At 39.8% G+C, this 14,367-nt stretch overlaps 1 protein-coding gene across 2 annotated transcripts; it reads left to right on the top strand.

The window, feature by feature from the left end:
• Nucleotides 1–815: 815 nt before the first annotated feature.
• LOC590898 (neurotrypsin) lies at nucleotides 816–10,637 on the top strand. 2 transcript variants are annotated; one of them, XM_790485.5, is made up of 6 exons: nucleotides 817–953; nucleotides 2,809–3,126; nucleotides 4,974–5,003; nucleotides 5,813–6,127; nucleotides 7,791–7,831; nucleotides 9,457–10,637. In XM_790485.5, the coding sequence occupies exons 1-4, from the start codon at nucleotides 884–886 to the stop codon at nucleotides 5,905–5,907; spliced, it is 513 nt and encodes a 170-aa protein (XP_795578.4). In that variant the 5' UTR covers nucleotides 817–883; the 3' UTR covers nucleotides 5,908–6,127; nucleotides 7,791–7,831; nucleotides 9,457–10,637. The 2 variants fall into 2 exon arrangements, with proteins under 2 accessions (XP_030853648.1, XP_795578.4); XM_030997788.1 differs by lacking the exon at nucleotides 4,974–5,003 and having other exon boundaries at nucleotides 816–953.
• The last annotated feature ends 3,730 nt before the right edge of the window (nucleotides 10,638–14,367 follow it).

Raw genomic sequence — 14,367 nt, 5'->3', positions numbered from 1 at the left:
ACTACCACCTTCTAAGACAACCACCCCCTCGGACAACCACCCCAAGTCAACCACCCTCTAGGACGACTACTCCAGGAACAATTACCCTCTAGGATGATTAGCCTACCCCCAGCTAAATACCCCCTAGGACAACCACCCTCCAGAACAACTACCCCATAGGACAACTACCCCCTAGGGTGATCACTCTCTAGGATATACTCCCCTTTGACAACTACTCCGGAAAACTTTCCAAGGGGGAATTTGTCTGGGGTTAAAAAAACTGTCAACACTTAAATGTTTGGAATGGAATATAAATACAGTTCATTGCTTTGTGACGATTATCATTCATCTAAATCTAATTAAATTATAGTAAGAAAGTTAGGAAATGAAGGAAACGATCAGATCATTTTCCCCATGTTTTATCATTAATTATGGTCTGTTTTTACTCAAACTTTCAGACTATCTTTAAATTAATTTTAATACAGGTATCTAGCATTGAAGTCACTACCTTAGCACCATTTCTCTCACCTGAACAATGTCACAAAGTCCCTTTAACGGTCTAAACAGAATTAATACATTCGCTGGGATTGGTTGGTAAAAGTGGAGTTAGTACCTATAGGGGGGGGGGGGGGGGTAAAAAGTAACGAAAACGACCAAAGAGCAGAGAGAGAGAGAGAGACCTTCGATACATTACCTAATCTTTCTGCTTTCACCAAAGCAAATTTGCAACAGAGAGTTTTTTTTTTACAGCCACCACGGTCGGCTGGTTTACGAGAAAGAGTAAATACTTCGAATCCTTTCAAATCTCTGAAGGAGAGGCTCTACATATAAACGCACCTCTTTCAATAATTAGCAACACTTTTCATCGATACATCGTACTCGAGGGTCCTAGTTGAATCGTGCTATGATGGAAGGCTACACTATACTCTCGCTTCTTCTTTGCCTCAGTGCGGCAAGCGCCATACCCAGTTTGGGTAAGGTTACATTTCTTTCATTCACTTTTCATTCATTCATTTATTGGATATCCATTCAATCATAGCCACTATATCTATTGTGCTTTGTCATTGGTTATATGTAATTGAATGTATAACTCGTCTCTTTATTGGTATATTGAAGAGAAACACAACATTGATACGTTATCAAGTAACATACCATATTACAATATATATTTGGCAATTGCGCTCCCTTTTTAATGTAGTGGTACGCTGATTTGGGCAAAACATTGATCAAAAGGGAGCGCTATAGCAATAGAGGAGTTGGGTAATTTTGATCATTTGTATTGGTTTGACTTTGTATACATCTTAAGTTGAACAGAATTAATTATGTTTCCGATAAATAATCATAATATGCCAGGAACGGACTTGAGGGGGGGGGGGGGGGGGTGTAAGAGCACTATTTTATTTTACCCCAAAAAGCGGGGGGGGGGGGGGGGGGGAATGAGCACTCTTTTTTTTCCTTCCAGACCCGGTTATTTCAAAAATTAAAAAACCTTCAAAACTAAGACCCCATAATCCTTTTCCTGTGGAATAACATGAGAATCGAGCGTAGTCTTTCCTCCAGACCCGGTTATTCATAAGTAAAAAAAAAAAAAAAAAAAAAAAAACTTTTAAACTAAGACCCCACCATCTTCCAAACTATAAAGACCCGGTAATAAAGCATGGGTTTAGAGCGTAGTTTTCTTCCAGACCGGTTATTCCAAAACTTTTTAAAAATCTTCAAAACTAAGACCCCATCATCTTATTCGTGTGGAAGAACATGAGTATTGAGCGTAGTCTTTCCTCCAGACCCGGTTATTCAAAAGTTAAAAAAATAAAACAAAATAAAATAAAACCTTTTAAACTAAGACCCCTCCATCTTCCAAATTAAGACCCGGTAATAAAGCATGGATTAGAGCGCAGTCTTTACTCAGACTCGGTTATTTAAAAAAAATGAAAAATCTTCAAACTAAGACCTCACCGCCTCATTCCTTCAAAATATCACAATTTATTACATTTGTGGGTAAAGTCATTATTACATTTGTGGGTGATTCAAAATTATTACATTTGTGGGTAAAGTGGTTATTACATTTGTGGGTGAAATTATTACATTTGTGGGTAAAGTGTTATTACATTTGTGGGTGTTATTACATTTGTGGGTAAAGTGTTATTACATTTGTGGGCGTTATTACATTTGTGGGTGTAACAGGGGGGGGGGGGGCCTAGGAAAAATCGTGAGGGGGAGGGACGTGTACCCTCGTGATTGACGCCCTTGGCGGTGTAGTAACATAGCCATAAAACCTCGTTCAGATATAAGGCGGTAATCCACGGCGGTTTCGTTTGATTTTTGTAAAACTTATGATGACGTTAATGATCATAATAATTATAAGGCGCCAAATCATTCCACTTAAAATGAAATGATCAAGGCGCACAAAAATGGAGTCTTACTCTGATTATATATTGTAACAGAGAGCTCTGTGAGTGCTCGTGGGACATTTTGTCGCACGCAGTTGTCATTTATTTATACGTGATAACAAATACCGCGGTGGTTATGTTATCCAGCTGAAAAGTATAAATACCAGTACGTTCCAGTACGTGAGAATACGTTGAAAGAAATTGGTGTTACGATACGTTACGTGGTAATCATTGTTACGTGGTGAAAATTGCGTTACATGGCCTTACGCGACGTTACGTGACGATACAGGTTTTACTAGGTGTTATGTGGCGATACGTCACAGTGATACGAGGCGTTACGCCGTGTTACCTTGTTAAGCACAATCATTAACCGTGTTTAATGACCATCGCAGAATTAGTTCATGTCATATAACTTATTCATTTCAAATATCCCTTTTAGTACGACTTGTCGAATCAGATGGCTCCACCATCACCAATCAAGGTCGAGTCGAGGTCTATGCCAATGGGCAATGGGGAACAGTATGCGACGATGATTGGGGGCAGAACGACGCTGATGTAGTGTGCAGGGAGTTGGGCTTCACTGGAGCATCTAGCTTCATGTCTGGCTTCACTAACTTCAAGACTTTCGGCCCAGGCTCAGAACGGATCAATCTGGGCAGTTTGAAGTGTGAAGGCGACGAAACTTCAATCCTGAACTGCCCGATGGGAGTGAGGTCCAAATGCAGTCACTTTGAGGATGCTGGAGTGATATGTAACGGTAAATAACCTAAATCTCCAAACAAACTCAGATTTTGCTCCTGCTCTGATAATTAGTACTCCGTGCTTGGTTCGTAATCAAGGCTATAGCGATTCTAATGGGAGAAAGGGGGGAGGGAAGGAGGGGGGGGGGGGGGGTTTAAATGGGCCCGAAACCTTTAATTGCCTGCAAAAACAAATAAATAAATACAAATTTGGCAAGCATTAACCTCGCCACCTCAAAACAAATCGATTATAATGATTTCAAGCAACTGTCAGCAGGCAATCAATGTAAGAGCCCCTTGGCCTCCAATGCCTAACCATGTCCAAACAAATAAATAAAATGATATCTTCTAGAGTCGCGACCAGCTAGATATAGGATTAGAGTAAGAGATTTCGAAAGGGTTTCATGGATACGTTTAGACTGACAGGGTTAACTTTTCGTGATGGTCCTGATTCGAAGTAGAGCATGGGTCGTCAATCAACACCCCTAATGAACCCGAAGAAGGCCTCACAAGCCGTAAGCTCGTAATAAACTTGTAAAGTACAGCTACGTCTCACGTTCAAAGACCATTTTCTTCACGCCTATATATAATATATATATATATATATATTATAATTATCATTCTTTAAACACATTTTTTCATGTGAGTCATCACCACTCTGCGGTATCGTACGGGACAGCAGAAAACTCATTTTGCTTTTACGAGTAGAGTAACTTGTGCTAAGGCAGGGACTTATACATAGTTAGATAGGATATCTCAAAAAATCGTGGATGGATCGCATGGTTCGCGGTTCGAGTCCTTGGCGGCGCTAATGTCTTTTGCCTAACATTAACCTAAATTTGCACCTTCCACTCAGGTGTAATAAATGGGTGTACCGTATATCCCTGAATGCTTTGAACGCCTTAGGGCAGTTGGTATAAAGCTAGGGTGATCATAATACGTTGTAGGCACCGTAAACCTAGCCCCCCCACTCAGTTTTATTTAGGGTACGCATATGCTCGTACCCTCTTTTTGAAAGCACCCCCTATCTGAGGACTGCAAACATTTCCGACCCCCCTTTCGCGGGCTTTTCGCGGGCTTTCCTGCCTTGGAGACCCCCCTAAATCAGGAAAAATGCTCAATGTACCCCCCTAAATTCGGAATAATTTCTCAGGAGTCCAAAGAGATGAGAGAAGAAAAAAAGAAAAACACCCCCTTTTTAAGAAATCTCCGGGTGAAAAGTCAAAAACACCCCTTTTTTTACAATTCTCAGGCCGGACTTTGTCGCACGAAAAGTACCCTTTACCGGACATTTTGGCAACACGCATGCGGTCATCCGACCTCTGAGTGGGGGGGGGGGGGGGGGGGGGAACCTAGATATTATATCATGCATCCATTTTCTGTATTGGTCCATTGTGCATTCAAACATGGAAAAATGTTTTGCACACATTAATGCATTCGTCAAGATAAATGTGTGGGCAATAATAATGTAAGTAGAAATATCATGTATTGCATATACTAGAGGCATTTATGGAAAGACCTAGTTTCGGTTTCAATGGTTTCGTGGTATAGTGGTTCATTCACTTTACTCTTTATCCTGGGCTTGAGGGTTCGAAGCCCAGTCCGGCACTAACGTCCTCTGGCAAGACACTGTTATCATGCCAGGTGTAAATTAGTACCTGACAATTACTGGGGTAATAATTTCAGGGCCATCAGAAAGTAAAGAGTGATGATGATAAAGGATTACCTTGGTAAACAGAATTTTATGTTTCATTATTCAATGAGTATTCAAACATTATTAAGGCAACACACTGACTTGCTTGTTCTGTAAATATTTGCGAAATCATAATCACCGATAAAGTTAACTTTTTTCCCCATTCCACAGAGGGTTCTATTGGTGCAAGTTCTGGACCAGGTGAGAATGTTTTATTTTACCTACTGATATTATGAAAAGTAAAATACGCTCATTTTATAAGCTGAAAGATGAAGAGAAAAGGGTAATGTAATGTGATGTTAATAGCCTTTTTCTTTGGGGGACCTGTAAGTCCTATAAATCAATGAATACAAATTCAATAATCCTTCTCAGTCCATACATTCTCAGGGTAAATAACGTAATTCTCCTCTTCCCACAATCGGAATGAATGAACTTCATGTGCAGTGTCCAATATAATATTAGAGAGATATCGACTGCCATGAGAGGCCTGGGTGTTTTATAGGCTCAAGGGGACGTGTACATCCTGCCATGACCCCTCGACGCGCCGGGATGCAACTTATTTTTCGTACCCCAGCGAGCCCAGTATGAACTCATTTTCATACATAACAAGCTACGAAAGCTTGCAAAGAGGTCCCAAACAATTAGACTTGATTATTTAATGCTTTGCCTCACTATTTATAAAGGCAAATACCGCGGTGGTTATGTTATCCAGCTAACAAAAGTATAAATACCAGTACGTTCCAGTACCTGTCAATACGTTAGAATAAATGGTGTTATTTGGTGTTACGTTACGTTACGTGGTAATGATTGTTACATGGTGAACATTGCGTTACATGGCCTTACGTGACAATACCTGGTTTTATGTGTTGTTATGTGGCGATACGTAGCAGTGGTACAAAGGGGTTACGTAGTGTTACCTGGCATTATTATTAGGTACAATCATTAACCGTTTTTTAAGACCATTGCAGAATTATTTCATGTCATATATTCAATTCAAATATCCCTTTCAGTTGTGCGACTTGCCTCATCAGATGGCTCCACCAATCAAGGTCGAGTCGAGGTCTATGCCAATGGGCAATGGGGAACAGTATGCGACTATGATTAGGGGCAGAACGACGCTGATGTAGTGTGCAGGGAGTTGGGCTTCCCTGGAGCATCTAGCTTCACTTCTGGCTTCACTAGCTACAAGACTTTCGGCATGGGCTCAGGACCGATCAATCTGGGCAGTTTGGAGTGTGTAGGCAACGAACCTTCAATCCTGAACTGCCCGATGGGAGAGAGGACCTATTGCAGTCACTTTGAGGAAGCTGGAGTGATTTGTAAAGGTAAATAACCCAAATCTCCAAACAAACTCTGACTTTGCTCCTGCTCTGATAATTAGTACTCCATGCTTAGTTTCGTAATCAAAGCTATAGCTATTCTAATGGGAGAAAAGGTGGAGGGGAGGGGGGGGGGGGGGGGTTGAATGGGCCTGAAACCTTTAATTGCCTCCAAAACATATATAAATGGCAAGCATTCAACCTCGCCTCGTCCAAAAAAAAGAAAGAAATCTTCTAGAACCATGACCAGCTAGATATAGGATTAAAGTAACAGATTTCGAAAGGGTTTTATGGATACGTTTAGACTGATACGGTTAACTTTTGTTGTTTGGTCCGGATTCGAAATTCGTTAAGTGCAGGATATGTACCACGGACAAACCTTTAACCGAGGATGAGTCGTACAATAAACCCCCCTAATATACGATGGGAGTAGAGTGGTGGTATATATATATATATATATATACAGGTAGGCCTATATCTAATATACATAGTTTGAAATGTCACGGTCAGACTAGATATCCTGCCGAATCGTGGATCGCATGGTTCGCGGATTGAGTCCTTTCGCGGCGCTAATGTCTTTTGCCCTGACATTAATCTAAATTTGCCACCTTCTACCCAGGTGCAGTAAATGGGTACCTTGTGGGGAAATTATTTCCTGAATGCTTTGAATTGAACGTCTTGGGGTAGTTGGTATAAAGCTTGGGTGATAATGATACTTTGTAGCCGCCATGAACATACAAATTATATTCATGCATCCCTTAATTTTCGTATTGGTCTATTGTGCATTCCCAATATGCAAAACTGTTTTTTCACATTAATTAATCCCTCAGACTGGATTTGTGTGCAATAAATAGATAAATAAATAATGAATAAACAGAAATCTGTTTTCATTATTCACTTAGTACTTAAAAAGGAACATACATTAAAGGGAACACACTTTAATGTATGTTCTTTTTTTAATACTAAGTGAATAATGAAAACAGATTTCTGTTTAATCCTTATTTACACTGACTTGCTCAACTTGTCAACGATAATGTAATTTTTTTAATATATGTTTTTTCCCTTTTTTTCTTCACATTCCATAGGGCGTTCTGGAAATATTTCGAAAAGTTAAATACGCTCATATTATAAGCAAAACGACTGGGGAGGGGGGGGGGGGGGGGGGACCCGCAAGTCCTATAAATCAATAAATGAAAATTCAATAATCCTTCCCAGGGGATACGTTTGTATTTGTTTGTTTTTGCAACATTTCAATAATATGTTGTTTTTTCTTTTAAACAAAAAATTATTTAGCGCTTTTTTTTTTAGCGCTAGTGTGATTTTAAATTCAATTCTAGCAGTATTTTTATTGTATTCAGAGCTGAGAATGCCTAGTTAGAAATTTAATAAATATATGTATAAGTACAATTATTGCTAAAGGGCATGCATAATTTATTGATTAAACAAAAAGAGACAGAAGTAAAAAAAAGAAAAAGAAATGACCATCCAATTACTATTGACGGAAAGTAGTTCTCATTCAGACGCCGGCGTTATGAAAATTGAATGAATATGAGAAATCATAGATCGAATATCATCACTTTGGTCACCCCTTCATACCAGTATTTTTTTCAAATACAAATTAATGCAACAATAATGAATTGAATTTTTGTTTAATCTCCCTTTTCCGTAGATAAGTTGTCAGGTGAAGGACTCGAAGTGGAGGAAAAAGAGGTAAGGATCATATTCAAAGACAGTTTGGAATTAAATACACCATGTGTGTGTACGTATATATATATATATATATATATATATATATATGTATGTATGTATATATATATATATGTGTATATATATATATATATATATATATATATATATATATATATATATATATGTATGTATATATATATATATATATATATATATATATATATATATATACACTGTACGTATCGAAAACGTTTTGCCAACTTTGGTAGCTTCTGATCAAAAAGTTGTAACCTATGTGACATTAAATCATATTTGATGGTAAAGGGTAACTATTACACCCTATTCATAATTGTGCTGCCACGGATGACTGAGCAGCAGGATTAATTTTGGCCTCTGTGTGACACCGCCTAATTTAATCGAGAGGGGTTCTCAATCGAAGGGTTGATGTTTCGAATCCCAACCCGACACTAATGTCTTTTTGACAAGACATGCCATTCTCCACTCAGGTGCTAATGGGTTCCGAACAAAATGCTGGGGTAATAATTACAGGACCATGAGGAAGCGTGGCAATGATGCTGATAAGGCTTCTCTGGGGAAACACAGTTTTAGTTGTAGTTGTAGTAGTAGTAGTAGTAGTTGTAGGAGTAGAAGTGAGCAATGCACAATGAGTAGTCACCCTTCTGCGTCTCTGTGAGACCCTTTGGAACGGCTTCCAAGGTCACCGTGTGAACTCCCGATCGGTCGCGAATAACACATAACCCATGAACATCATAAAGTATTCCCAACCCATTTTCAAACTACTCTTTAACCTTTGCATCCGATGCCTTTGGTGAACTTTCTACTTGGGTGGTGAAGTTAGTGAAGAAGATAAATACTGCCACAAAGACTTTGTTAACCTTGCAAACGGAAGACCAACTCACACAGATGAGTTTTACAAAAGAACATAATTATATGAAGTACAAACATATGAATCTTGAATCCAAGATTAATACAATTCAATGGTAAATGTTAATCCTTAGCCATGTCTTTAATGTGGGTATCCCTTGCTTCTTGAGTATCCCTTGCTTCTTGAGTATCATGACAACGACTAAATTGTCCGCTGACATCAGCCCATGTTCCTGGATAGACCTGGAACATTGGTTCCGTCCTGTCCTTCAGTTCCAGTTACAGTATAGCTTTCATAAACTTAAAGGGAAATTTAAGGGAATAGACAACTACTCTGAAAGAAAGCAGAAAAGTCAGATGAAACAAACTGATGAAAGTATCAATTAAATCTGACTAAATATAAGAAAGCTATGCATTTTTGAAACTTGTAATCACTATCAGGTCAGAGAAGATGATAAATATAAAAAATGATATATGTGTGAAGGATTAATTGCAGCATTTTGAATTTGACCGCGCCGTTTTTTTAATAAGTTTGTCATAATTTTACGAATCCTGATAGTACGCCATTAATTTCTTCATATAGTTATGTATTGTACTCGACTGCTTGTAAGTTCGTGGAGTGACCTTGGACGGTGCGAAAGACCTTCACTAAGAGATGTAGGAAGCATGACCGCTTAGTGTGCTTTGCTCACGCTGGCAGTAGGAGTATCATCATCATCATCATCATCATTATCAAAGTGTTTTTATTTTCTTATAAAAAGGATGCTGACATGATGAAGAAAGACATCCTCATGGCTCTAGCTGATCTCCTGGCTGAACTCAAGGACAAATAGATGATATAAGGCAGCGGACACACTGAACTTGGGGCGGACTAGGAGCTGATAGATATAAAGAGCCTTTTTTCTGCACGTTCGCTCGGCCGTAAATTCATTCGCGGTTGGGTCTGGACGAGCAGAGCATACAGGTGGTGTCACTTCATATTGACGCGTGATCGATACAGCGGAGTCGAAAATGACCCCTTATTTTACATACTTTCAAAAACAATTGCCCCCAAATTATACTGAAAACATGATCCCTTTTGCACAAGAGCTGGTACAAATATAAGGCTCTAGATAAAATTCGTATGTCTAACTAATCGGGTACACAGTTACAAAAAGTAGCCTGTTTTCGAGAAAAAAAATGAACATACGCATTTACATGTTTGCGAACAAATATCACCCCTTTTCGTCAAATTGTATGCTCTTAGACCAAAAAAAAAATCAAATCCGAGAACATTCCCGCAAATTACCAATTTTACGCGAAATGTATAACTATCATGTGCCGCACACGACATCGATAAGAGTGATACCACCGCGTAGAGACTCAACACATTTTGACAAAAGTTGGATTCTAGGGCCGTCCCCAAGTTTATACCCCCTAAATGACGGATTGCCTAACTTTTACTAACCCTATAGGTTTCTAACCACTCTGCTAACTGTTTTAACCCACATTATAATTCCTTTGAAGAGAAACCATCTTTTTCAGGCCTCGTTCAGAAATGATGCGGCAAAACTGGGCGTTTTTTATGTTGACGTAAAATGTAATGAGCGTCACTTTCCAAATGTTCAAACACCCTCCTTTAAAAAAATCCTGCGTATGCCACTGAACGAGCCTGTATTAAAAGAGAGGGAAAGAGAGTGGGAATGAAAAGATCATCGGTTCAGGATTCTCTACCCCTTTTTCTTTCTCCATTTCTTTCTGTTTTTAAAAGTTCATCTAAAATACAATTTATAAACACGATATTGATATTTTTACTATATAGATGATATAATTCGTTGCTTTCTTTGTGTAGAATAGAGGTTCATCTCGAACGGACATGATTATGTAACTCACCAGACTTTGGTACCCTGTATTGACTAAATATTTGTTATTAAACATGATATATTCATTGCAAGAAGAACAATTATTTGGTTTACTATTCTCTGTTGTCCTCACATGCGTAATGACTGATGCACACAAAGGCATTGGGTTGATAAAAATGTCTTTTTATATTCTGATTATTTGTCATCGTTATTAGTTTATCATCATTATTATTTATCATTACTTTATCTGTAATCACATGATAGCAAAGACTTCTAAAATATCAATCTAATGTTATTTCAATAGACTTATACGTTCAACACAGCTGATTGTATGGAAACCGTCATGCGAATATTACTCCCTGCTTCAAACCGTGAATTAGGGGTGCAAAACAAAGCAAATTTTGGAAACGGCAATGTCTCACACAAATAGCCCTAGAATCAAAATTCATGGTTTCATCTTAAATTTTACTCAGGAAAACAAATATACATTATATTTAAACGTCTTTGTTATATACACATAAATACGCACGCACACACGCATACACACGCGCGCACACATTTATGATGAATGAGCGGGTTGTGAGTAACGGTGGTGCCCTTGTTTCACTGTACATACGTTGTAGAGATAGAGAGAGAGAGAGAGAGAGCGAGAGAGAGCGAGAGAGAGAGAGAGAAGGAAAAAGGGAAAGGGAAAGAGGAGAGGCAGGGAAAGAAAGAAGAGGAAGAAGAAAAGAGAAGGAAGAAAGAAGGGGGGGGGGGGGGGGGGGAGCGAAATGGCCTTGCCTCCGAGGCTGTTGATTCCCCCCCCCCCGCCAGCAAAAAAAAAAAAAAAGGAAGAAGGAAGGAAAGGGAAAGAAAAAAGGAAAAGAAGAAATAAAGGGAAGGAAATAAGTGGAAGATGAAAAGAAAAGAAGGGGGATATAAGTTGCAATTTTCCCGCCAACTAGTTATGGATCGGGGGGGGGGGGAGCGAAATAACCTTGCCTCCCCCCCCCCCCCCCGCCAAAAAGAAAGAGAGAAGGAAGGGATGGGGAAAGAGGAGAACTAAAAGGAAACAATAAAGAGAAAGAAGAAAAGAAAAGAGTGAAAAGAAGGGGAGATCAGTTGCGATTAATCTCGCCAACAACGTGTGGATCGGGGGGGGGGGGCGAAAGGCCCTTGCCTCCCCCTGGGCCCCAGCAAACCTAAAAGAGAGAGAAGGAAAGGAAGGGAAAGGAAAGAAAAGAAAGAAAGAAAAAAGGTAAGGGAGATCAGTTGAATTTTTCCCGCCTACAAGGTGCCGATGATTTACAGAAGTTGCTAAAATGACGTAATTTTCCGAGATTTTTCCTCACTTTTTATTTTTTAAATTATACTTTTTTATGCGTTTGTTGGAACATGGCAAATTCCTAAATTTACAGTCAAGGAAGAAATATGCTTATTTAGAGGCCTGCATGTCAGGGCCCGCGGAACGTAGGGGCTCGAAGCCTCGAGCTCCTCCCCTTCACTTTTTTTTGGAAAAAGTACACTGTTGCTCATAACGGTGGAATATTTTTTTTTTATCCCAATTCATGGAATTATTTTAAAATAATTTAAAAATACTAGATCTAGATAATAGTATACAGTCTCAGATTTTATTGAATAATAATTTGCCAATATGTGTTTGCGGGACTGCTAAAGCATGTATATTATGCTACTATGTTTATTAACTAGGGGACCTATGCCCTTAAGCAGGCGCGTACGCAGGATTTTTCAAGGGGGGGGTTTTAACATTTATAAATCGGTCCGAAAATTTCGCAACGACTCAGCCAGCCGCTGAATAAGCGGGGGGGGGGGGGGGGGGGGGGGGGTAAGAGGACACATTTTTTTTTTTTTTGGTCCCAAAAAAATCGCAACGACTCAGCCGACCGCTGAATAAGCGGGGGGGGGGGGGGGGGGGGGGGGGGGGGGGGGGGGGGGGGGGGGGGGGGGTAAGAGGACACTTTTTTTTTTTTTTTTTGGTCTCGAAATTTGGAAATTTGACATTTTGCTCCGTTGGGGGGGGGGGTAAGGTCACCTTTTTTAGGTCGGCCATGGGAATATTTTTTTTTTTTTTTTTTTTTTTTTAATAATTAAAAAAAAACAAAAAAACAAAAAAAAAAAAAAAACAAAAGGGGGGGGGTTTTAGGTTTTTTTTAGGGGGGTTTACACACAAAAAATTTCCAAAGGGGGGGGTTTAACCCCCAAACCCCCCCCCTGCGTAAACAAATCTTCTGTGTGCCCATGCCTTGAGCCATAATGCATGGCCGTCCAGAGGATTTTTTTATGTTGGGGACCGGGGTACAATGCAATAAATTATTGAAAATTTATTGCATTTTCTGTTTTTTTTTAAAAATTTATGGAAACTGCCCCCTACCATAGCCCCCACTGCGTACATTCATGGTTCAGTGACAAAGCAATGGCCTCGTAACTGTGAGGCCCCAGGATCAACACCGTGTGGATGTGCTATATTAGTGCCCTTTTGTGAGGCATTAATCCTCATTACTGTCATTCATGACTTAAGGGCATAGGTCCCCTAGTTAATAAACATAGTAGCATAATATACATGCTTTGCCAGTCACGCAAAACACATATTGGCAAATTATTATTCAATAAAATCTGAGACTGTATACTATTATCTAGATCTAGTATTTTTAAATTATTTTTAAAATAATTCCATAAATTGGGATAAAAAAAAATATTCCACCGTTATGAGCAACAGTGTATAATAAAGAGAAATAAAAAGAAAGAGAGGAAAAAAAATAGTGACCCGTCAGTGTCACAAAATAATGAGATATCAAAATATATTCATCTGTTCATGACTAAATGCCTAAAACCCCTGAGCTTCCGGGGGCGCTGTCCTCTGGATTCCACCTGGAGCCCTAAGGTGGGCCCCTGGAAACTCATTTGACATTAATTTAATGCCTAAAACCCCTGAGCTTCTGGGGCTCCGCCCCTGGACTCTACGCCAATTAGTGTCCTGCCAGTGTCCTAAATATGGTATAAAAACATGCTCATATGGCCGTAATTAAATGCCTAAAGCCCCTGAGCTTCCGGGGGCTCCGCCCCCTCGACCCCGCCAGAGGGCCTTAGACAAGCCCCTGGATGCTTATCTGACCATTATTAAAATGTGCCTCAAATCCCTGAGTTTCAGGGGGCTAAGCCCTCTGGACCCCACGCCAATTAGTGATCTGCCAGTTTCATGAATAAGGTATCAAAATATGCTCATTTCACCATAATTATGTGCCCATACACCTTGAGCTTCCGGGGGCTCAGACCCTTGACCCCCGCCGGGGCTTTGCCCCTAAACCCCACGCCAATATATGCTATGCTCTACCTGATCGTAAATCCTTTAGCCTCCCCAACCTACTTTGAGAAACGTTTAGAGGGGCCTGCACGAAGATTGGGGTGATGCGGATTTCTTTTTCTGCCCCCGTTCATTACGCCATGGCTTGTCACCTTTACGTACAAATATTTGACTCGCATAATTTGAAATTTGGGCCCCCTTAAGAAATCCTGGATCCGCGCCTGAGAGCTCACACCGCATTGCTTAGGGGGTTAGGGGCATCTTGAGATAATGTTCCGCTGTAAATGCGCTGTGATTCATCTCGATGTGCCAAGAAAATGGTACGAGCTCCCCAATGGTATGATCAGCGAAATGAAAACTTATGAAAACTTAGAACCGCAAAATGCTTCGAAAGCAGAGAATGACGGACAGGGAGTATCGAGTCCACATTGTTCAAAGAAGGGAAGTGCGTACAAACGGCATGAGGAGATCTGGCAAAATGGCTATATAAACAAAGTGTGTCAGTAGACTGATGTAATTGAATATAT

The sequence above is a fragment of the Strongylocentrotus purpuratus genome, unplaced genomic scaffold, assembly GCF_000002235.5.
Source record: "Strongylocentrotus purpuratus isolate Spur 01 unplaced genomic scaffold, Spur_5.0 spur5_scaffold_4, whole genome shotgun sequence".
In the NCBI taxonomy this organism is placed as follows: Eukaryota; Metazoa; Echinodermata; class Echinoidea; order Camarodonta; family Strongylocentrotidae; genus Strongylocentrotus; species Strongylocentrotus purpuratus.
Note: the sequence above shows the minus strand (reverse complement) of the source record. Positions and strands in the feature narration are given on the sequence as shown.